The following is a 15,094-nucleotide window of genomic DNA, read 5'->3' on the forward strand; positions in this document are numbered from 1 at the left end:
ATACATATATACATACATACATACACGTATTTGAAATTTTGCAATTTTAAAATGAAATGGCGGGAAAGGTTCAACTGTTTTTAAAAGGCTTTACAAACGAGTTTTCTCCGCTAGATGGTAGTATAGTACTCTATTATCAAATTAGGTTTGTGAGATCGATAAAAGAGATCGTGTATGTGTATAATAACGTGATAAATGTGAGATACATTTGTTAATAAATTATTTTTTAAACGTATTTCAAATATACAATATCAGTATACATTAACATACATATATACATACGTAAACATTCTCAAAAATTAATAATTACAAAAAAATATCAAATTGTCAGGGTTATAAACACTTTGCTTAGTATTTCGCAACGTGTTCTAAAAATTGTTTTTCAAATTCTTCTATCTCAGTGACTACACACACATCATAAATAAACTAATTGAATTATTTACGGATTGCAAATAAAAAAAGGGTTAATTTTGAAAATGGAAGTTGTAATTAATCGTGGATTGAGATTAACCGCGACATTGTTTAAATCTAATTCATCATTTTTAATTAACAATGGGTTCCTATCAACTCGTTGTTTATGCTGCTGCACAGATCCAAAATTATGGATGTTCAAAAACAATGGTAGGTTAGATCAGATAAAAAATTAAGACTATCTTTAATTTAATTATTAAGACCTTATTGATTAATTTTTCTATATTGGTATATAATAATTTCGGCTTTTCAGAAAATAATGCTCATTACAGGACTGCAATGCGTAGTTACTTTTTATTCTCACATGATAACTTTGTATGTCAAAGAAATTTCAAAGTTAACAGACATGACACTATCTTGGCATACTCCATTGATTCACAGAAAAAACCTAACGATGAAAGTAATATACCATTACCGGACAAAAAATTATCCATATTTCAAAGGATGAAACAATTGACCAAAGATTATTGGTATATATTAATGCCAGTACATATAGTTACCTCCATGGGTTGGGTTGCAATATTTTATGTTATTGTTAAAAAGTAATTTTTATATTTATATATTATTCTTAACACAATTTGCTATCAGTGTCGCATACCTGTAACGCATTAATTCCCATTGATAAGTCAGCTTTAAATATTTCATACAAATAATCAAAGTTTATTGATTGCTGCACGGTAGCAAATGTGTTAAGTTAATTCATCTTTGTGTTCTTTAAATTATATTAAAAAAAAAAAAAAAACAATTATTGTTTACAGTGGTGTAGATGTTGTCTCTATAATGGAACATTTAAATTTAAGTGAAAAGTATTTAGACATGTTACGCAATTCAGGTGCCGGTAACTGGGCAATTATTTATGCTCTTTACAAAATATGTACTCCTGCCAGATATGCAGTTACCATAGGTAATTATTTAATGACATATATATATACACATAAATAAATAAAAACAAATCATTTATTTTGATTCGATTTGAATTTTCTTTTAGGTGGAACAACTATGTCGATTAGATATCTTAATAGATTAGGATACCTCAAAGCATCGTCTTTCAAAAAAGCAGCAACAACCGTGAGTAAAAAATTAAAAGAATATCGTCGTACTACTAAACATAATTCGGAGAAATAAATTTCTCTTCTTCGAAAACTGACCAATTATAATTATAACTATATATTTATATATAATATTTATATACATATACATATATGTTCCTGAAATGAAAACATGAAACATTGTCTTGTCTTTTTCTTTTCACACGCATCCATACTCGTTGCAGTCTGCGGACGAAACTCTACGTAGGTTTTCAAAATATACTGTGTAGTTGATTAGAAAAACCAATTCTAACAAATATCCTCAATATATGATAGAATTCTTAATCATTTTTTTTTCATTAAAACAACAACAAAAAGTAATATTAATAATAATTATTAAAAATATTTAATTATTATGTTGTAGGTAGAACAGTCGGGAAAATGTACGGCAAAGCACAAACCCGAATTTAAAACAGAAAAACAAACAGAACCACCGAAAACATAATATTGTTATTGTTATTGTATTGTATTTAAACAAATGTGTATCTTGATACACAAATTAGACATTTTTACGTTTTCAAATTCTTTAAACGCAGCTTATTGTTAATGTAATATTAATTTCATGTAAATGTGATTCATTTTTAATGTTACAATAAAGTCTCGGATCAATATGTACAGATATACATATACATGTACATATAAGCATGCATGTATATGTACATATATAATATATACATCAAATTTATTTAATATATATAAATATACAGGGTATTCTTTTTTTTTTTTTTTTAATACCAAATTTTACTAACATATATAACTCTACAAATAAAAATTCAATTAATAAATGTTGACAAAATAATAAAATTTCATTGCAATTTTGCATTAGGGTTAAATTAAAGTTCTTATAAAATTATGTTGGTAAAATTGAACGTAAAATAATCCGTAACGTTTATGTATATTCGTTCTGGAATGATAATTTGTTTTTTATCAGGTTGATTCGTCTTTATTTAACACCATCTCGTACATAGTGTATATTTAAATAAGAGAGAAAAAGAGATTGTACTTTTATCTACAGTACTCGTTACTTAAAATCTATTGTAAATATGTAAACGATTATATTAGCTAATTCTTTATAAGAATTCATTTTTTATTTTTGTTTTCTTTTCATTTCTTTTCTTTATTTCTAAATTTCTTTCTTTCTTTCTTTTTTTTTTTTGGCAGTTTTTAAATTGTGCGCTTATATTCTAATATAATTAAGCACGAACTGTATCATGTATGTGTGCATATTTATATTATAAATATATATATATATGTAAAAAAAAAAACTGTTAATAAATTCCTCTTGTTCGATTGCAGTTGAAAAAAAAAAAAAAAAGAAATAAATTCTGCATGTGAAAAGAAAAATGGAATGGATTATTTCATAATCTTCGAATTATTCATTTTACCTTATCCAATTTATAATAAAAAAAAAAAGAAAAAGCGCACAAATCTTTGATTAAATATTATCTATCAAAATATTGCATATAAATATTACAATTAAAATGAATTATACATCTTTTTCATTTCATTTGGGTAATCGTCGTTGATCTAAATTTAACCTTTTAGGCACTACCCCCGCCATTATAGTGGCTTTCGAGGATAACATCTTTTAAAATATATTATACTTAATTCTATTATTAATTATTAAAGTATGTGTGTATCATTTCTTTGAGAAAAATTATAATTTAATCATAAAAAACTTCATTAACACCTTGCACTATGTTGAAATTCGGAACAAACTGTGCCCTAACCCATGCAGTTGAATAGTTGCGAAAAAATGGCGGAGCTCGAGTGTCGAAACTTTAGTTTAGTTTTCAAATGTTATCTGGACTACAAGAATGTATTCTAAATAACACGTAAACTGCATTGGGAAACAATATATAAAATACCCACACATATAAAGAAGAGTACGACTCGTGATATTCATGTTTCACCCAAAACAATCGATTACGAGTCAGACTCGTGATATACAGGTCTGACTTAAAATTTTCATCACGAGTCAGACTCGTTTTAGTGCAAAATAGTGCAAGGGATTCAAATAGAACTCGCAACAGTCATTGGTTCGTTACACAATGTAGTTTTATCGTTTACATGTAATTTTCGTTGAATTCTGTCGTACAGAGAAACAAACAACCCTGTGCAACGTTTAGCAGTGCCTAAGAGGTTAAAGTGCGTGGGGGTTTTAACGTTGAATTTTTTTTTCTTCCATAACACAACCCACTTTGTATTATAACAATAATAATTATTAATAATTAATTAATAATAATAATAATAATAAAATAATAACTATAATAGTTAGTAACAACGAGACACGTGTATCTATATATATATACACCAAGTAAAAGGAATAAAGTGTCCTATTCGCCACTTAAATCAATATTATGCTATTATATCACAGTTGCATGCGCAACTTGCTCATCCTAATGAGACCACTGCGTTTCCTGCATTCAAAGTGATTAAACTTTGAAAAAATAAATAAATTACAAAAAAAAAAAACGAAAATATACATTTCAATGTAACATTCGTTTTAAGAATAAAATTTTGAATAAAACAAATTATAGCACTTTCCCCGTCATTTAATTAATATTCTGACGAAAAGTTATTATTAATAATTATTATAAAAAATTTATCTCGTATAAATCAGGACTTCTCAAAATGCGAATAGCAAAAATGATTTCTGAACTTCCAAGGACCTAAGATGAATTTTAAACCAGTTTGGCAACACTAACACATACGTGTTTTAGTATGTCCCTGAGTTTATGGATAGTGAAAGAAAATATGATAATATAAAGTTTATAAAACCCATGTGTTTGTTAGGAAAATATTTGTTCGTGTAAATGTAGGAAATTTCGTCGAGTGCTAAAAGTATGAGAAGTCCCGTTTGATATACACGATGATAATGATGATGATCCCAAGAGGCAGTGTAAATTTAATAACAGTCTTATTATTATTAATAATTATTTTGTTTTTTTTTCTTTTTCGTTTAAATATTTTTCACTAGAAATTCTAAGCACAATTTACGCACAATAGTGTTATTCATAATAGGATGGCTGTTGTTATGTGCGCGAATTAATTAACAAACAAAAAAAAAAAAGAAAAAAAATGATCTAATATAAGCAAATGCGCGTCTAATTGCGCACTAGCACGTACAAGCATACACATATTGATTTATGTATGTATGTATGTATATATGTATGTATGATGTATGTATGTATATAATATTTTATCCCATGAATTGATAACTGGCAGATACCGGCTGTGGTGCTCTTGGTTGTGTATGAGATATACGTTGGATGTGACAAGCACGACACATGAGCCTTCCATCGAGTGGGTAGCACCTTTTATCGGGTTCATCAGTCAATTGCATTCCGCAATCCTCGCAGACGTAACAATCCACGTGAAAGTCTTTGTCCATTGAAACAACTCTAACTGTTTCTTCGGTACCCTATAAAAAAAAAAAAAAGAAAGAAAAACCCCAACAAAATAATAATTATTTACAATAACAATTTTTTGTTTTAGGATTTTAAATCATAGATATTAAATAATTAATTAATAATTAATTTACCTCAACTGGGGTAATGCCTTTCCCACAAGATGCACATTTTGGTGCAAACATTCTATGGTAATCGTTAACGCAATAGATTTTATTATCTACGTCTACCGTAAAAGGAACACCATCGAGACATTCGTTGCATACGCAACATCTAAAGCACCCTGGATGATAGGATTTACCCATAGCTTGTAAGATCTAGAAAATATATCAAATTCAATGATATTGGATCATTGTATAATAATAATAAATCTTAAATGGTAATGAATCGTACAAGTGCGAATACATATATACATACCATTTCCATAATAAGATGACCACAAATAGCACATTTCTCGGCCGTCTGTTGGAAGCCGGAATACTGCAAAGATAACCTATTCTCTTACACAATATCCCGTACATAAATTGGTTTAACATATTTTTTACCTAAGATAATTTCATTATTTTCTAACAAATATAATTCAAGTCAAATAATCTTACCAAATAATCTTCCTCGCAATAAACTCTTCCGTGAACGTTGTAAAATGCTTTACCGCGTAATGCTCTTCCACAGGAACAACAAATAAAACAATTGGTATGATAAAGATTACCCATAGCCTGACAGGCTTGTCCAGCACCTGTCACCTTTTCACCGCACGTATGACAAATACCTGTTAAAAATATGTCATAAGATTAAATTGTATTATCTTATCCACGAATTTACAAAAAAAAAAAAACTCGTGTAAAAGTTCACCAACAAAATATTGATCTAAGATATAAAAGACTAAATATTTGATTAACTAAAGAATATTATCACTCAATTTAAATATTATCGAACAGTAAGTAACACTAACAGCACTGGGAGGGGATACTCAGTAGGATACTATTAGGTAGGGGGTTATCAATGGGATTCCCCACCAATTCCCCGGGGTTCCCCATGGGGTTCCTCACAATTTCCCCGGTGATTCTAGCAGCTAGATAGACAAGAGAGTACAAGAGATCTAACACAACTAAAATCCTACCAACGAGTCAGACTGGTCTATCTATAACGAGATTAGTTACCACACCGAACGACCTGCTTGCTTGCTGCCTGCTTACCAACCTACCTACCGATACGATACAGCACGTTGCTCGAAGAATAGAATTCAAACGTATGCACACAATACAAAAGCGAACCGCGTTAATAATAACGTTCGGGTAGTTGAGAACACGACCAACTTGGTGACAAAACGATCGGGGCGTGTTTCTTCTTCTCTTCAACCTGTCGTCGTCTTCTACTTTTATTTTTTTCTTTTATTTTTCTTCTTCTTCATATCAAAGAATGAATAGTAATGAGCATTCTAAACCGTCGCATAAAACTTACACGTATATCACCACATTCATATATAACAAAGTGCATATATATATCTATATATATTACGAATGCATTCATACATTTTATGCATAAGTTTCATATGCAAAAATTATATTTATATAATATATATATATATATATATATATATATATATATATATATATATATGTATGTATATATTCAGACACACAAATTGCATTTATACAAGACATCATATATGCATTACATTCATGCAGTTCATCACACATGCATCAAATTCAAACTATATTCCTCATCATACATACACATTTCATATAGATATTATATAGTACACACATACAATTACATAGAATGCATATATATTTTCCTAGAACATTGGAATTGGTAAAAGTGGTTTTTACGTAGGTGGTGAAACGCATGGCTTTAAAAAGAGAGAAAGAGAGAGAATGTCAACGAAACGTCGTGTTAAAAAGTATCGCGAGCATGTTGGAACGCAGCTCGATTTTCAGGAACCGGTCCACACGGGTGCTGGCAGCGTGGGAATCGGCACGTTCGATAACCCTCTTATCCTCCTCACTCCTCGTCCCCCTGACCCAACCCAGCCCCCTCGACCCCTATATCTCCCTTCCTCTCTTTCTGCTTTCATCTCTTTCTTTCTTTCTCAATTCTCTTTACTCCCCCGTTCTCTTCTTTATGCGAAAATATATATATGTGTATGTATGTGTGTGTAAAAAAAAGAATAATAGGGAACTTTAATATGACCCAGCAAGCAGCAGCACCTTTTCTTATTTGTGTGAGAAATTATTATGATGTGTTGTTTCTTTCTAAAAAAAGAAATTCAAATGAGTATAGGTCTATGAAGTAGAGAGAATGAGAAAATTATAAGTGGGGGAGGAAGTGAGATAGATAGAATCGTCCTCGTTGGCATTCCTGAACGATTGGCTTTGCATAACAGCTAACAACTAGCATTGATAACAAGAAAATGGGCTTGAATTTTACGTCATGGAATGATAACTAACACACAATATGTTTATTGCTTACTCATACCAGATAACACGAACGAGTTTTCAGTTTTCTAGTTAGTAATTATAGAAAGTTACGAAATTGATTTTATTTTTTGTTAAAATATTACCAAAATATTCTCCTTCCTCTTCTTGTTTTTCCATCTCCTCCTCGAGTTGTCTCGTCAATTCTTCTATCTTCCTTTCCGCTTCCGTAGGACCCTGTAATTAAATAAAAAATAATCTTTTTGTGTTATACGCATTAGAATAAAATTCACAATTCAATTTGAGTAACTTTGCACATTGGTGTTAAGAACGTATGTATGAGCAAAAGAAACGTATGGTTGACCTTATGATTCATCGCGAGTTTCGAGAAAAGAATTTTTTGAAATGACGCGATGCATCGAGAATTAAGAACCTTGTTCCTTGTTCTCACTTTTCATAGATTCCAATATCTTTTTGTTTTAATTTTACAATTTTTATAATGCGTTATAAAATTGCACGCAAACAAATAATACATGCGAGCATATGTTTGAATTAAAAAAAGGTTGGCAAAATGCCAGAACTATTGGGACAAGAATTTGTATCATTGACCTACAAAGCTCAATGTTCAAAATTAAATTTATCTTACCGATCAACCTTGGATTTAAAGAAACAAAAGTTCTAATAAAAAGAGAACAAATATATTGATCAAACTTATTTACCGATGGTCTTGGTGGAATGATGTTATAGGGTAACAGTCCTTTACCAGGTGCAGGTTTTATCGGTGGACTAACCAACTTTCTTTCTTCTGGTTCGGGTTCTGAAGATCTTTGTAATACGGGTACACCGGCATTCAAAAATACAGGACCAGCAATACCACTGGTAACACCTGGTGGTAGACTCGTTATTCTAGGTACATTAACGGTGGAATCAGAATCATTTGATAAAGTCACGGTACTGGTCACTGGTGTTTGCACTTGTACACGTACAGGACTTCCCACAGCATTTGCTGAAGAAGGAGGTGAAATGTGTCTAGGAGAATTTGTAATGTTTTGTAGGCCGACATCGTTTTGAATTTGACTATGAGTTGGACTGGCTTTTGGTGAATTACGGATACTATTACTATTTGGTGTAATAACTCTACCAGGATCAGCACGACTTGGTGAATATAAAGGTGAACTCCTTGGACCAGAAGATTCCGTGGAATCTTGTGTAAAATTCCTATCGTTTTGCAAGGAACCTAATCGTAATTGTTCAGTTGAACGATTGGACGAATAGATCGGTGAATTTCTAGCAGGAAAATCGGATCTCGATTCTTGCTGATGATAATTCCTATCGTTCGGTGGTATTGTACGACTAGGCGAATAACACGGAGAATTTCTGCAAGATTGTTGTTCAGAACGACTGCCGTAAACTGGAGAATTTCTAGTTTGACTTTCCGTATTGTAATTTGGATTCATGTTTCTTGTAGATGGTTCTACAAATTGTTTGTAAACTTGTGAATCTTGACGATATTGCGTCTGTTGCATATCATTTTGATGAGATGTGCGATATGGTTGTTGTCCAGTTACACTATTATCCATAGAACTGCGATAATGATGAGGTTCTGGTGGCAATCGTATTGGAGGTGATTCGCTGTGATAAGGTAATCCTGATCGAGAAGATTGCTGTTGTTGTTGCTGTTGTTGTTGTTGTTGTTGCTGCTGCTGTTGTTGTTGTTGTTGCTGCTGTTGATCGTAACTAAAGTTTCTAGTTGGAGTATGTAACTCCGAAGGTGGTACATAAGCGCTTCTACCAGACTGATGATCCGTATTAGATCCTTGTAAATATCTGGATGGACATTCAACAGTAGTACGTTGCAAACAGGACCCATCATAACTCTGTCCCCTAGAATTTATTCCTCTCTGCTGTGTATACGATAAACTTTGAGGAATACCTCGTTGGGCTTGTCCTTGTCCAACTTTTCCAGTCATAATAACATAATCACCTCCATTGATATTAGCAGGATGATAATAATTAGATGGTACTTGCGGTCCAGGTTTATTCTGCGTATTATCCGTATAATGAACCTCCTGTATATTTTCATACACAGGGGGAGCTTCGTAAGGTGGCAGTTCTTTAGCAGGCGATGACGTTTGATAACGACTACCGGTTGGTACCTGAGGTTGCGCTTTTCTAAAATTAGCTTCGTATGGTTCACCAGCGAGTGAACCCCTAGGACTATCCCTTGGACTTTTCCTAGACTCAACGGGATGATAATAAGGAGGCAACGGTTGACTCTGTTGCGGATAGTAGTCTATGTTCTCATAAACAGGTGCTGACTGATTATTAACTCGTCCCTGAGCTTGCTGCTGTTGTTGCTGTTGCTGAGCGCTGATTTGTTCAACAGGTTTAGGAGTGGCAAACCTCGAAGCAGCAATAATATTCTCCCTTTCGTAAAGCTTATAATCATTAGTAATAGTTTGTCTAGAGTTATCAACAGAATTACCTTCTATGAAGCTTTCGATAGCACCTACAGGTCTACCTTGATTCCTGATTTCATTTCTGGCATTAATATTCCTTGTAACAGGCACTTGTCCTTCAGGTTTTGAACCTGACAATGCCCTGGTGGATGATCCACCACCACCTCCTCCTCCTCCTCCACCACTAGTACCAATAACGTCCGAACTATCATCTCCCAACTGAAGATAACCTAACTTTTGTACGTACGAAGCGTCCGCTGAGTTACACATTGGCAAACGAATGAAAATAATCCTTAATAAAGAACGTCGAAAAATTAAACACTCGAGGGGGAAAAAGATATCACTCACTCACTTATTAAAAAAAAAAAAATAAAAAAATAAGAAAGATAACCTCAAAAAAAAAACACACAAAAAAGAAAGAAAAATTGTATTTAATTGCACCAATTGAAATTCTTATCGCGAGTAAGTAATAAAACTTCGTAGCGTCTCATCGCGATGAAACTCTCGCACAAAGTCGATCCTCTTCGTCCATCCGATTGTCAAATCGAGTTCGATGCTCCGTCTTTCTTTCTCTCTCTTTCTTTCTTTCTCACGCACACATGCACAGTGAACTTCTTTCTTCTCACTCTCACCGTATCTCCCTCTCTCTTTTTCTCACTTGATCTATTCAACGTGACGCATACAATTGTTATCAATAAATCGTGATATCGAACAACAATAATAGACAAAATTTTCTTTCAAATAAAAAAGATGATGAAAATGAAAGAACAGCCAATGACGTACTCAGAAAAGACGCTTTACTACCTTACAATTCTTGGGATACGCCCCGTGATGAAGGCGTCTCGAGCACGCGCGCGTCTCTCTCCTTTCTTTCTTCCTTTCTTACATTAGTTGCTTACATTACTTTCCATCTTTATCTAACTTTACAGATTTTTCTTTTATCTTTCTTTCTCTATCCATGTATTTCTTTCTTCTTTTATCTGTTTTTTTTTCTCTTTCTCTCTCTCTCTTTTCCGAAAATCACCACCTGCGGAAATTACATATATATACATATGTGTTATGCGCACGCGTGTGTCAAGAGTATTCGATAATTAGTTCGATTGAAAACCGTACGAGGATGCCACTGTCGCTGTGATTTTCAGCACCATCTAACAGTAGTCACTACTACTGTCAAAACTGTGAATATAGTCATGCGCAGTAGCGATTTAAAGCGCGCGTACATTTGAAACATTTTAAAGAAATGTTAACTTATTATTGAAATGAATGAATGAATTAATGAAATTTAATGTTCTTGTTATTTCTATTTACATTTGTTTTAAATAATTATTAGATATTTAAGATAATTATTGTCATTAATAGAAAAATTATTTAATTTATAAAATTGTACACGTTAAGAAAGTCAACCCTTTGCATTTGAAATACTTTAGAAATAGAATGACCGAGTATTTCTCAGTACACAGCTTGTTGTTCTATCAAAGAACTAAAAAGATTTTGAGTGTAAAGGGTTAATTTTAATATAAGTTATTGAACTATGATCAAGTTGTACAACTGTTATCAAAAACATAGAAATTATTTACACGTACGTGAATATACGTAAGATTTCTTGACTATTTAATCAACTACCTACGCGAGAAAGTAACGAAATTCACGTAGGCGCGAACGTTAGAACGAGTAGTTTCTAGCAGACATCGAAAAGTTAATATTTTCGAAAGGTGATAAAAAAAGGTTCAATTTCCACCTACGTGGTACGAAAGAGTAGCACCCACCTTTACATGGAACACCTGCGTGATCAGGTAATACCTTTCTCACATGAAAAGCAATTATTTAGATAGATCTCGATAATGCGCATGCGTCGTTCGTAATTATTTTGTAATCCAACAAGTTCTTTTCCATGGGATTTGTTCGAATATGGTCAAACGATAGATGAAAAAAAAAATCAAATCAATGGTTGAATAGAATCGTCAAATTATGCTAATCAATACTTACGTAAATTATTATTCTTGACAGTGTTCTTCATCCTTTTCTTCGAATATCCTCGAATCTCTTTTACTTCCATAATAAAACATTCATCTACGAACAAAAATTATTAAATGTAATTGTAAACTTTATTTGATTCAATCAAACAAAACAGTAATTCAATATTCGTATAATCAATATGAACAATATTATTATTGTACTCAATATAATGGTTTCAATTTATAAAATAGATCTCATTGATCACAAAACAATGATCCAATAATACGAGAACTCTTTCTATTCCTAGAAAATAACATTCCAACTCGTTATGAAAAGAAAAAAGAAAAAAGAAAAATGATGACATAATAACAAAAAGATGTTTAACGTTTTATCCATGATATTTGATGTCATAAATATTCCAAACAAAACATATATACATAATACATGCAACCCATAAAGAGAAATTGTATCGCATGAACTCACGCATGAACAGAACAGAACTAGCAGCATGTTTCTCGAGGACGGAAGTGCAGTGACCAATGCAACTTGTGTCGTTCCAAGTGTGCATCGAAAGAGTGACATCGAGTTCTCGTGTAGGTGCCATGTCGATACGAGGAATAAACAACGAGTTTGTATCGTACGGTTCTGAACACCCACCATAATCACTGAGACAAACACATCCACACACATATAAACCCTTTTACGACACATGGATTCCTACAAACATGCATGAACATATAACAAATACATACACACACATATAGCTAAATATGTGTATACGTATACCGGGTGAGGCATTTAAAACAAGTTATGTCAGTTGTTATTGATGAAATAACAAACAAAAATATGTCAAACGAAAACTTAATTTTAATTGAATTTAATTAAATTAAGTATTGGCAAATTTAATAAATATATTCTCACAAGTGTATGCATAGGTGTATTTGGTAACATAGAAGCACGCGTGCATCTTGTAACATAAAACGCATAAGGGGGAGTTGTAAAGGCAAGGAGAGCAGCACACAGGAAACGTTGATTCTATGCGCAACGCATAGTTCAGAATCTACGAGAATAGAATCGTCGTAGTCCCTGTCGTGTACCTTCAACTCTATTCTAACTCACACCAACATAAATAACACACGTATGAAGATATACACTAGTTACATCGTACGTGTAATTAGTCGAGAATCCATACACGAGTATACGTGAATGTACATTTAAATGATAATAACGTACACGATGTGTAGTTGAAAAATTTCAAAGAGTATATTTGTATGTGTAAAGATTTCAATGATAATAACATATATGTATAAAGATATTGGATGTATATATGTATGTGTATGTGATTGATGCATATGCATATGATGCACAACACCGGTCTCTCTTGACTGTTATTTTATTTTACTTCAAACTTCATTTTACTTTAATAATTTAATAATATTATTTTTTTTTTGTAATAAAATATTATATACAATTTGACAAAAATAATAATAATAATACAAAATATGAGTATAATAGAGATCTATGATCTATAAATTCTATGACTTAGATTTATTTTATCGTTGTTGCATTCCAACGTTCTCACAACTTCCTTTATTGACACCGAATTAAATTCCTATACTTATTTCAAAGGTGTAGACAACTTCTACTATAGGCCTCGAAGCAACGGAAGTTCTGCTTGCTTAGCGTTTCAATGTTTGACACACGTGTATGTATGTGGTGAACGAATATACGCAGGTATTTACATCGAAAAGTGACACGTGTACTTATATATGACAAATATGCCGTTTCTTGATCGTTACCTTGTCAAGAATTTCAAAGGAAATAAGATTTCCCCCTCTACCTACCCCTGAGAAAAAGGTTTGTTTCGTAAAAAAATAAAAATCAAATACAACCCACATCTGTTGGTGGTGTTAAGGAAATCCGATTGCAATTGGTTATAATTTTATCCCGTTTAACATTTAAAATATTTAACAATGACGATATGATTAATATAATTATGATTATTAATATTATTAACAAATTATGCAGTAAACAAAATATTTGATACGTTTGCAGATATTATTATTATCTTATAAATATTTAGCGGGTTTGTTTGAAAAAGTTACATATTATTCAATAAATAATACATTGATTTGTGAATATCAATATGTTACTTTTTCAAAAAAATCTTAATATTAATTCGTGATTAAATATTACCTTAAAAGTGAAACATTAATCATCATTATAGGACACAATTGCGCGTCATCTTACGAGGGAAGTGATTTATCAGGAAATCTTTTAACGTATCCGGAAGACATGTGTACAGTTAGAATACACTTTAATAAAAAAATAAAAATAAAAAGAAACCTAACAATAAGACAATTGTTTTCTTGTGTATCCCTTTTTTTTCTTTCTTTTCATTTCATTTCAACATATATTCGATCAAAAACAATATTAAGATCATATTAAAAAAATTAAAAAAAATATATATACCAGGAAAGGTACATTTGATATAAAAATGAATGCATTTCAATTATCAACACATTTCTAAACAAATTCAAAGTAAAGAAAAAGAAAATAACAAGAAAACAAAACAGATAAATACAATGCATTTCGTTTTGCAATTAAATGCATTCTCAATTATTCAACAGTGCTACTAACAACGAATAATAAATAAAAAACAACAAACTGGTCATTGATGCAAATAAATGCATCGTTGACAAGTTGAACAACATTTTCAACGATGAGTAATGAAATATACAAAAACGAAACTCCCTAAAAAAAACCAGAATAATTAACAATTGTTTATAGGTTAAAAAAAAAAAGCTAATATTATTACTTGGAAATAATCTCGAAGATATTATCCACCATCTCATGGCCGTAGGTGCTGCAATTCCCATCCATCCATCCATCCTGGGAGAGACAATAGGTCTCCTCTCTCCTGACAAAGAGAGGAGAGAGACTGCTTGCTAGTTCGCTTTCCTTTCTCAGAAAGAGAACCGGGAGCTTGGAACGACGACGACCGCAACAAGGGGTCTGCTTTACTGTGTTCCTTTTAAACTTTCAATGTATATATAATTTTAAAAATAACAGAAGTATGTAATAACAATAACATTTAAATAAAATCATTATTTGTGTATTTTCTATTTTTGTATTAGTTATCCAATTAATTAATTAACACTAACAAAGTAATCAGTCATCGTCATTAAACTGGTGCCCTGTAATTTGTAAAAACCTATAAAGGTTTATTTGCTATCCATATGTTTGATATATGGTTTTGACAAATTAAAACTGATTATAAGCTGATCAATGGT

At 31.7% G+C, this 15,094-nt stretch overlaps 2 protein-coding genes across 5 annotated transcripts; one reads left to right on the forward strand and one right to left on the reverse strand.

The window, feature by feature from the left end:
* Positions 1-130: 130 nt before the first annotated feature.
* On the forward strand, positions 131-2,978 carry LOC107066710 (uncharacterized protein C18orf19 homolog B). 2 transcript variants are annotated; one of them, XM_015321598.2, is made up of 6 exons: positions 132-621; positions 725-1,013; positions 1,230-1,375; positions 1,460-1,539; positions 1,745-1,763; positions 1,924-2,978. In XM_015321598.2, exons 1-6 carry the CDS (start codon positions 477-479, stop codon positions 1,968-1,970), a joined length of 726 nt encoding a protein of 241 aa, XP_015177084.2. In that variant the 5' UTR covers positions 132-476; the 3' UTR covers positions 1,971-2,978. The 2 variants fall into 2 exon arrangements, with proteins under 2 accessions (XP_015177083.2, XP_015177084.2); XM_015321597.2 differs by lacking the exon at positions 1,745-1,763 and having other exon boundaries at positions 131-621.
* Positions 2,271-14,840, reverse strand: jub (LIM domain-containing protein jub). Of its 3 annotated transcripts, XM_015321565.2 has the most exons (9): positions 14,620-14,840; positions 11,832-11,915; positions 10,650-10,872; positions 8,106-10,508; positions 7,533-7,623; positions 5,569-5,738; positions 5,387-5,449; positions 5,104-5,286; positions 2,271-4,983 (listed from the first exon to the last, which is right to left on the reverse strand). In XM_015321565.2, the coding sequence occupies exons 4-9, from the start codon at positions 10,113-10,115 to the stop codon at positions 4,762-4,764; spliced, it is 2,739 nt and encodes a 912-aa protein (XP_015177051.2). In that variant the 5' UTR covers positions 10,116-10,508; positions 10,650-10,872; positions 11,832-11,915; positions 14,620-14,840; the 3' UTR covers positions 2,271-4,761. The 3 variants fall into 3 exon arrangements, with proteins under 3 accessions (XP_015177051.2, XP_089031727.1, XP_089031733.1); XM_089175601.1 differs by lacking the exons at positions 11,832-11,915; positions 14,620-14,840 and adding an exon at positions 11,612-11,777 and having other exon boundaries at positions 8,106-10,872; XM_089175607.1 differs by lacking the exons at positions 11,832-11,915; positions 14,620-14,840 and having other exon boundaries at positions 8,106-11,585.
* Positions 14,841-15,094: the final 254 nt, after the last annotated feature.

The sequence above is a fragment of the Polistes dominula genome, unplaced genomic scaffold (assembly GCF_049000335.1).
Source record: "Polistes dominula isolate Pdom_NZ unplaced genomic scaffold, Pdom_raw_medaka contig_32, whole genome shotgun sequence".
NCBI lineage: Eukaryota > Metazoa > Arthropoda > Insecta > Hymenoptera > Vespidae > Polistes > Polistes dominula.

What these genes read in the sequence shown, in the direction of transcription:
- jub (XM_015321565.2), bottom strand. Translation starts at nt 10,115, where the DNA reads ATGTGTAACTCAGCGGACGCTTCGTACGTACAAAAGTTAGGTTATCTT. An exon ending in TCATTCCACCAAGACCATCG is followed by an intron (nt 7,624 to 8,105) that starts GTAAATAAGTTT and finishes ATTTAATTACAG; the next exon opens with GGTCCTACGGAAGCGGAAAG. An exon ending in AGAGGAAGGAGAATATTTTG is followed by an intron (nt 5,739 to 7,532) that starts GTAATATTTTAA and finishes TATTTTTAACAG; the next exon opens with GTATTTGTCATACGTGCGGT.
- LOC107066710 (XM_015321597.2), top strand. Translation starts at nt 477, where the DNA reads ATGGAAGTTGTAATTAATCGTGGATTGAGATTAACCGCGACATTGTTT. An exon ending in CAGATATGCAGTTACCATAG is followed by an intron (nt 1,376 to 1,459) that starts GTAATTATTTAA and finishes ATTTTCTTTTAG; the next exon opens with GTGGAACAACTATGTCGATT. An exon ending in TCAAAAAAGCAGCAACAACC is followed by an intron (nt 1,540 to 1,923) that starts GTGAGTAAAAAA and finishes ATTATGTTGTAG; the next exon opens with GTAGAACAGTCGGGAAAATG.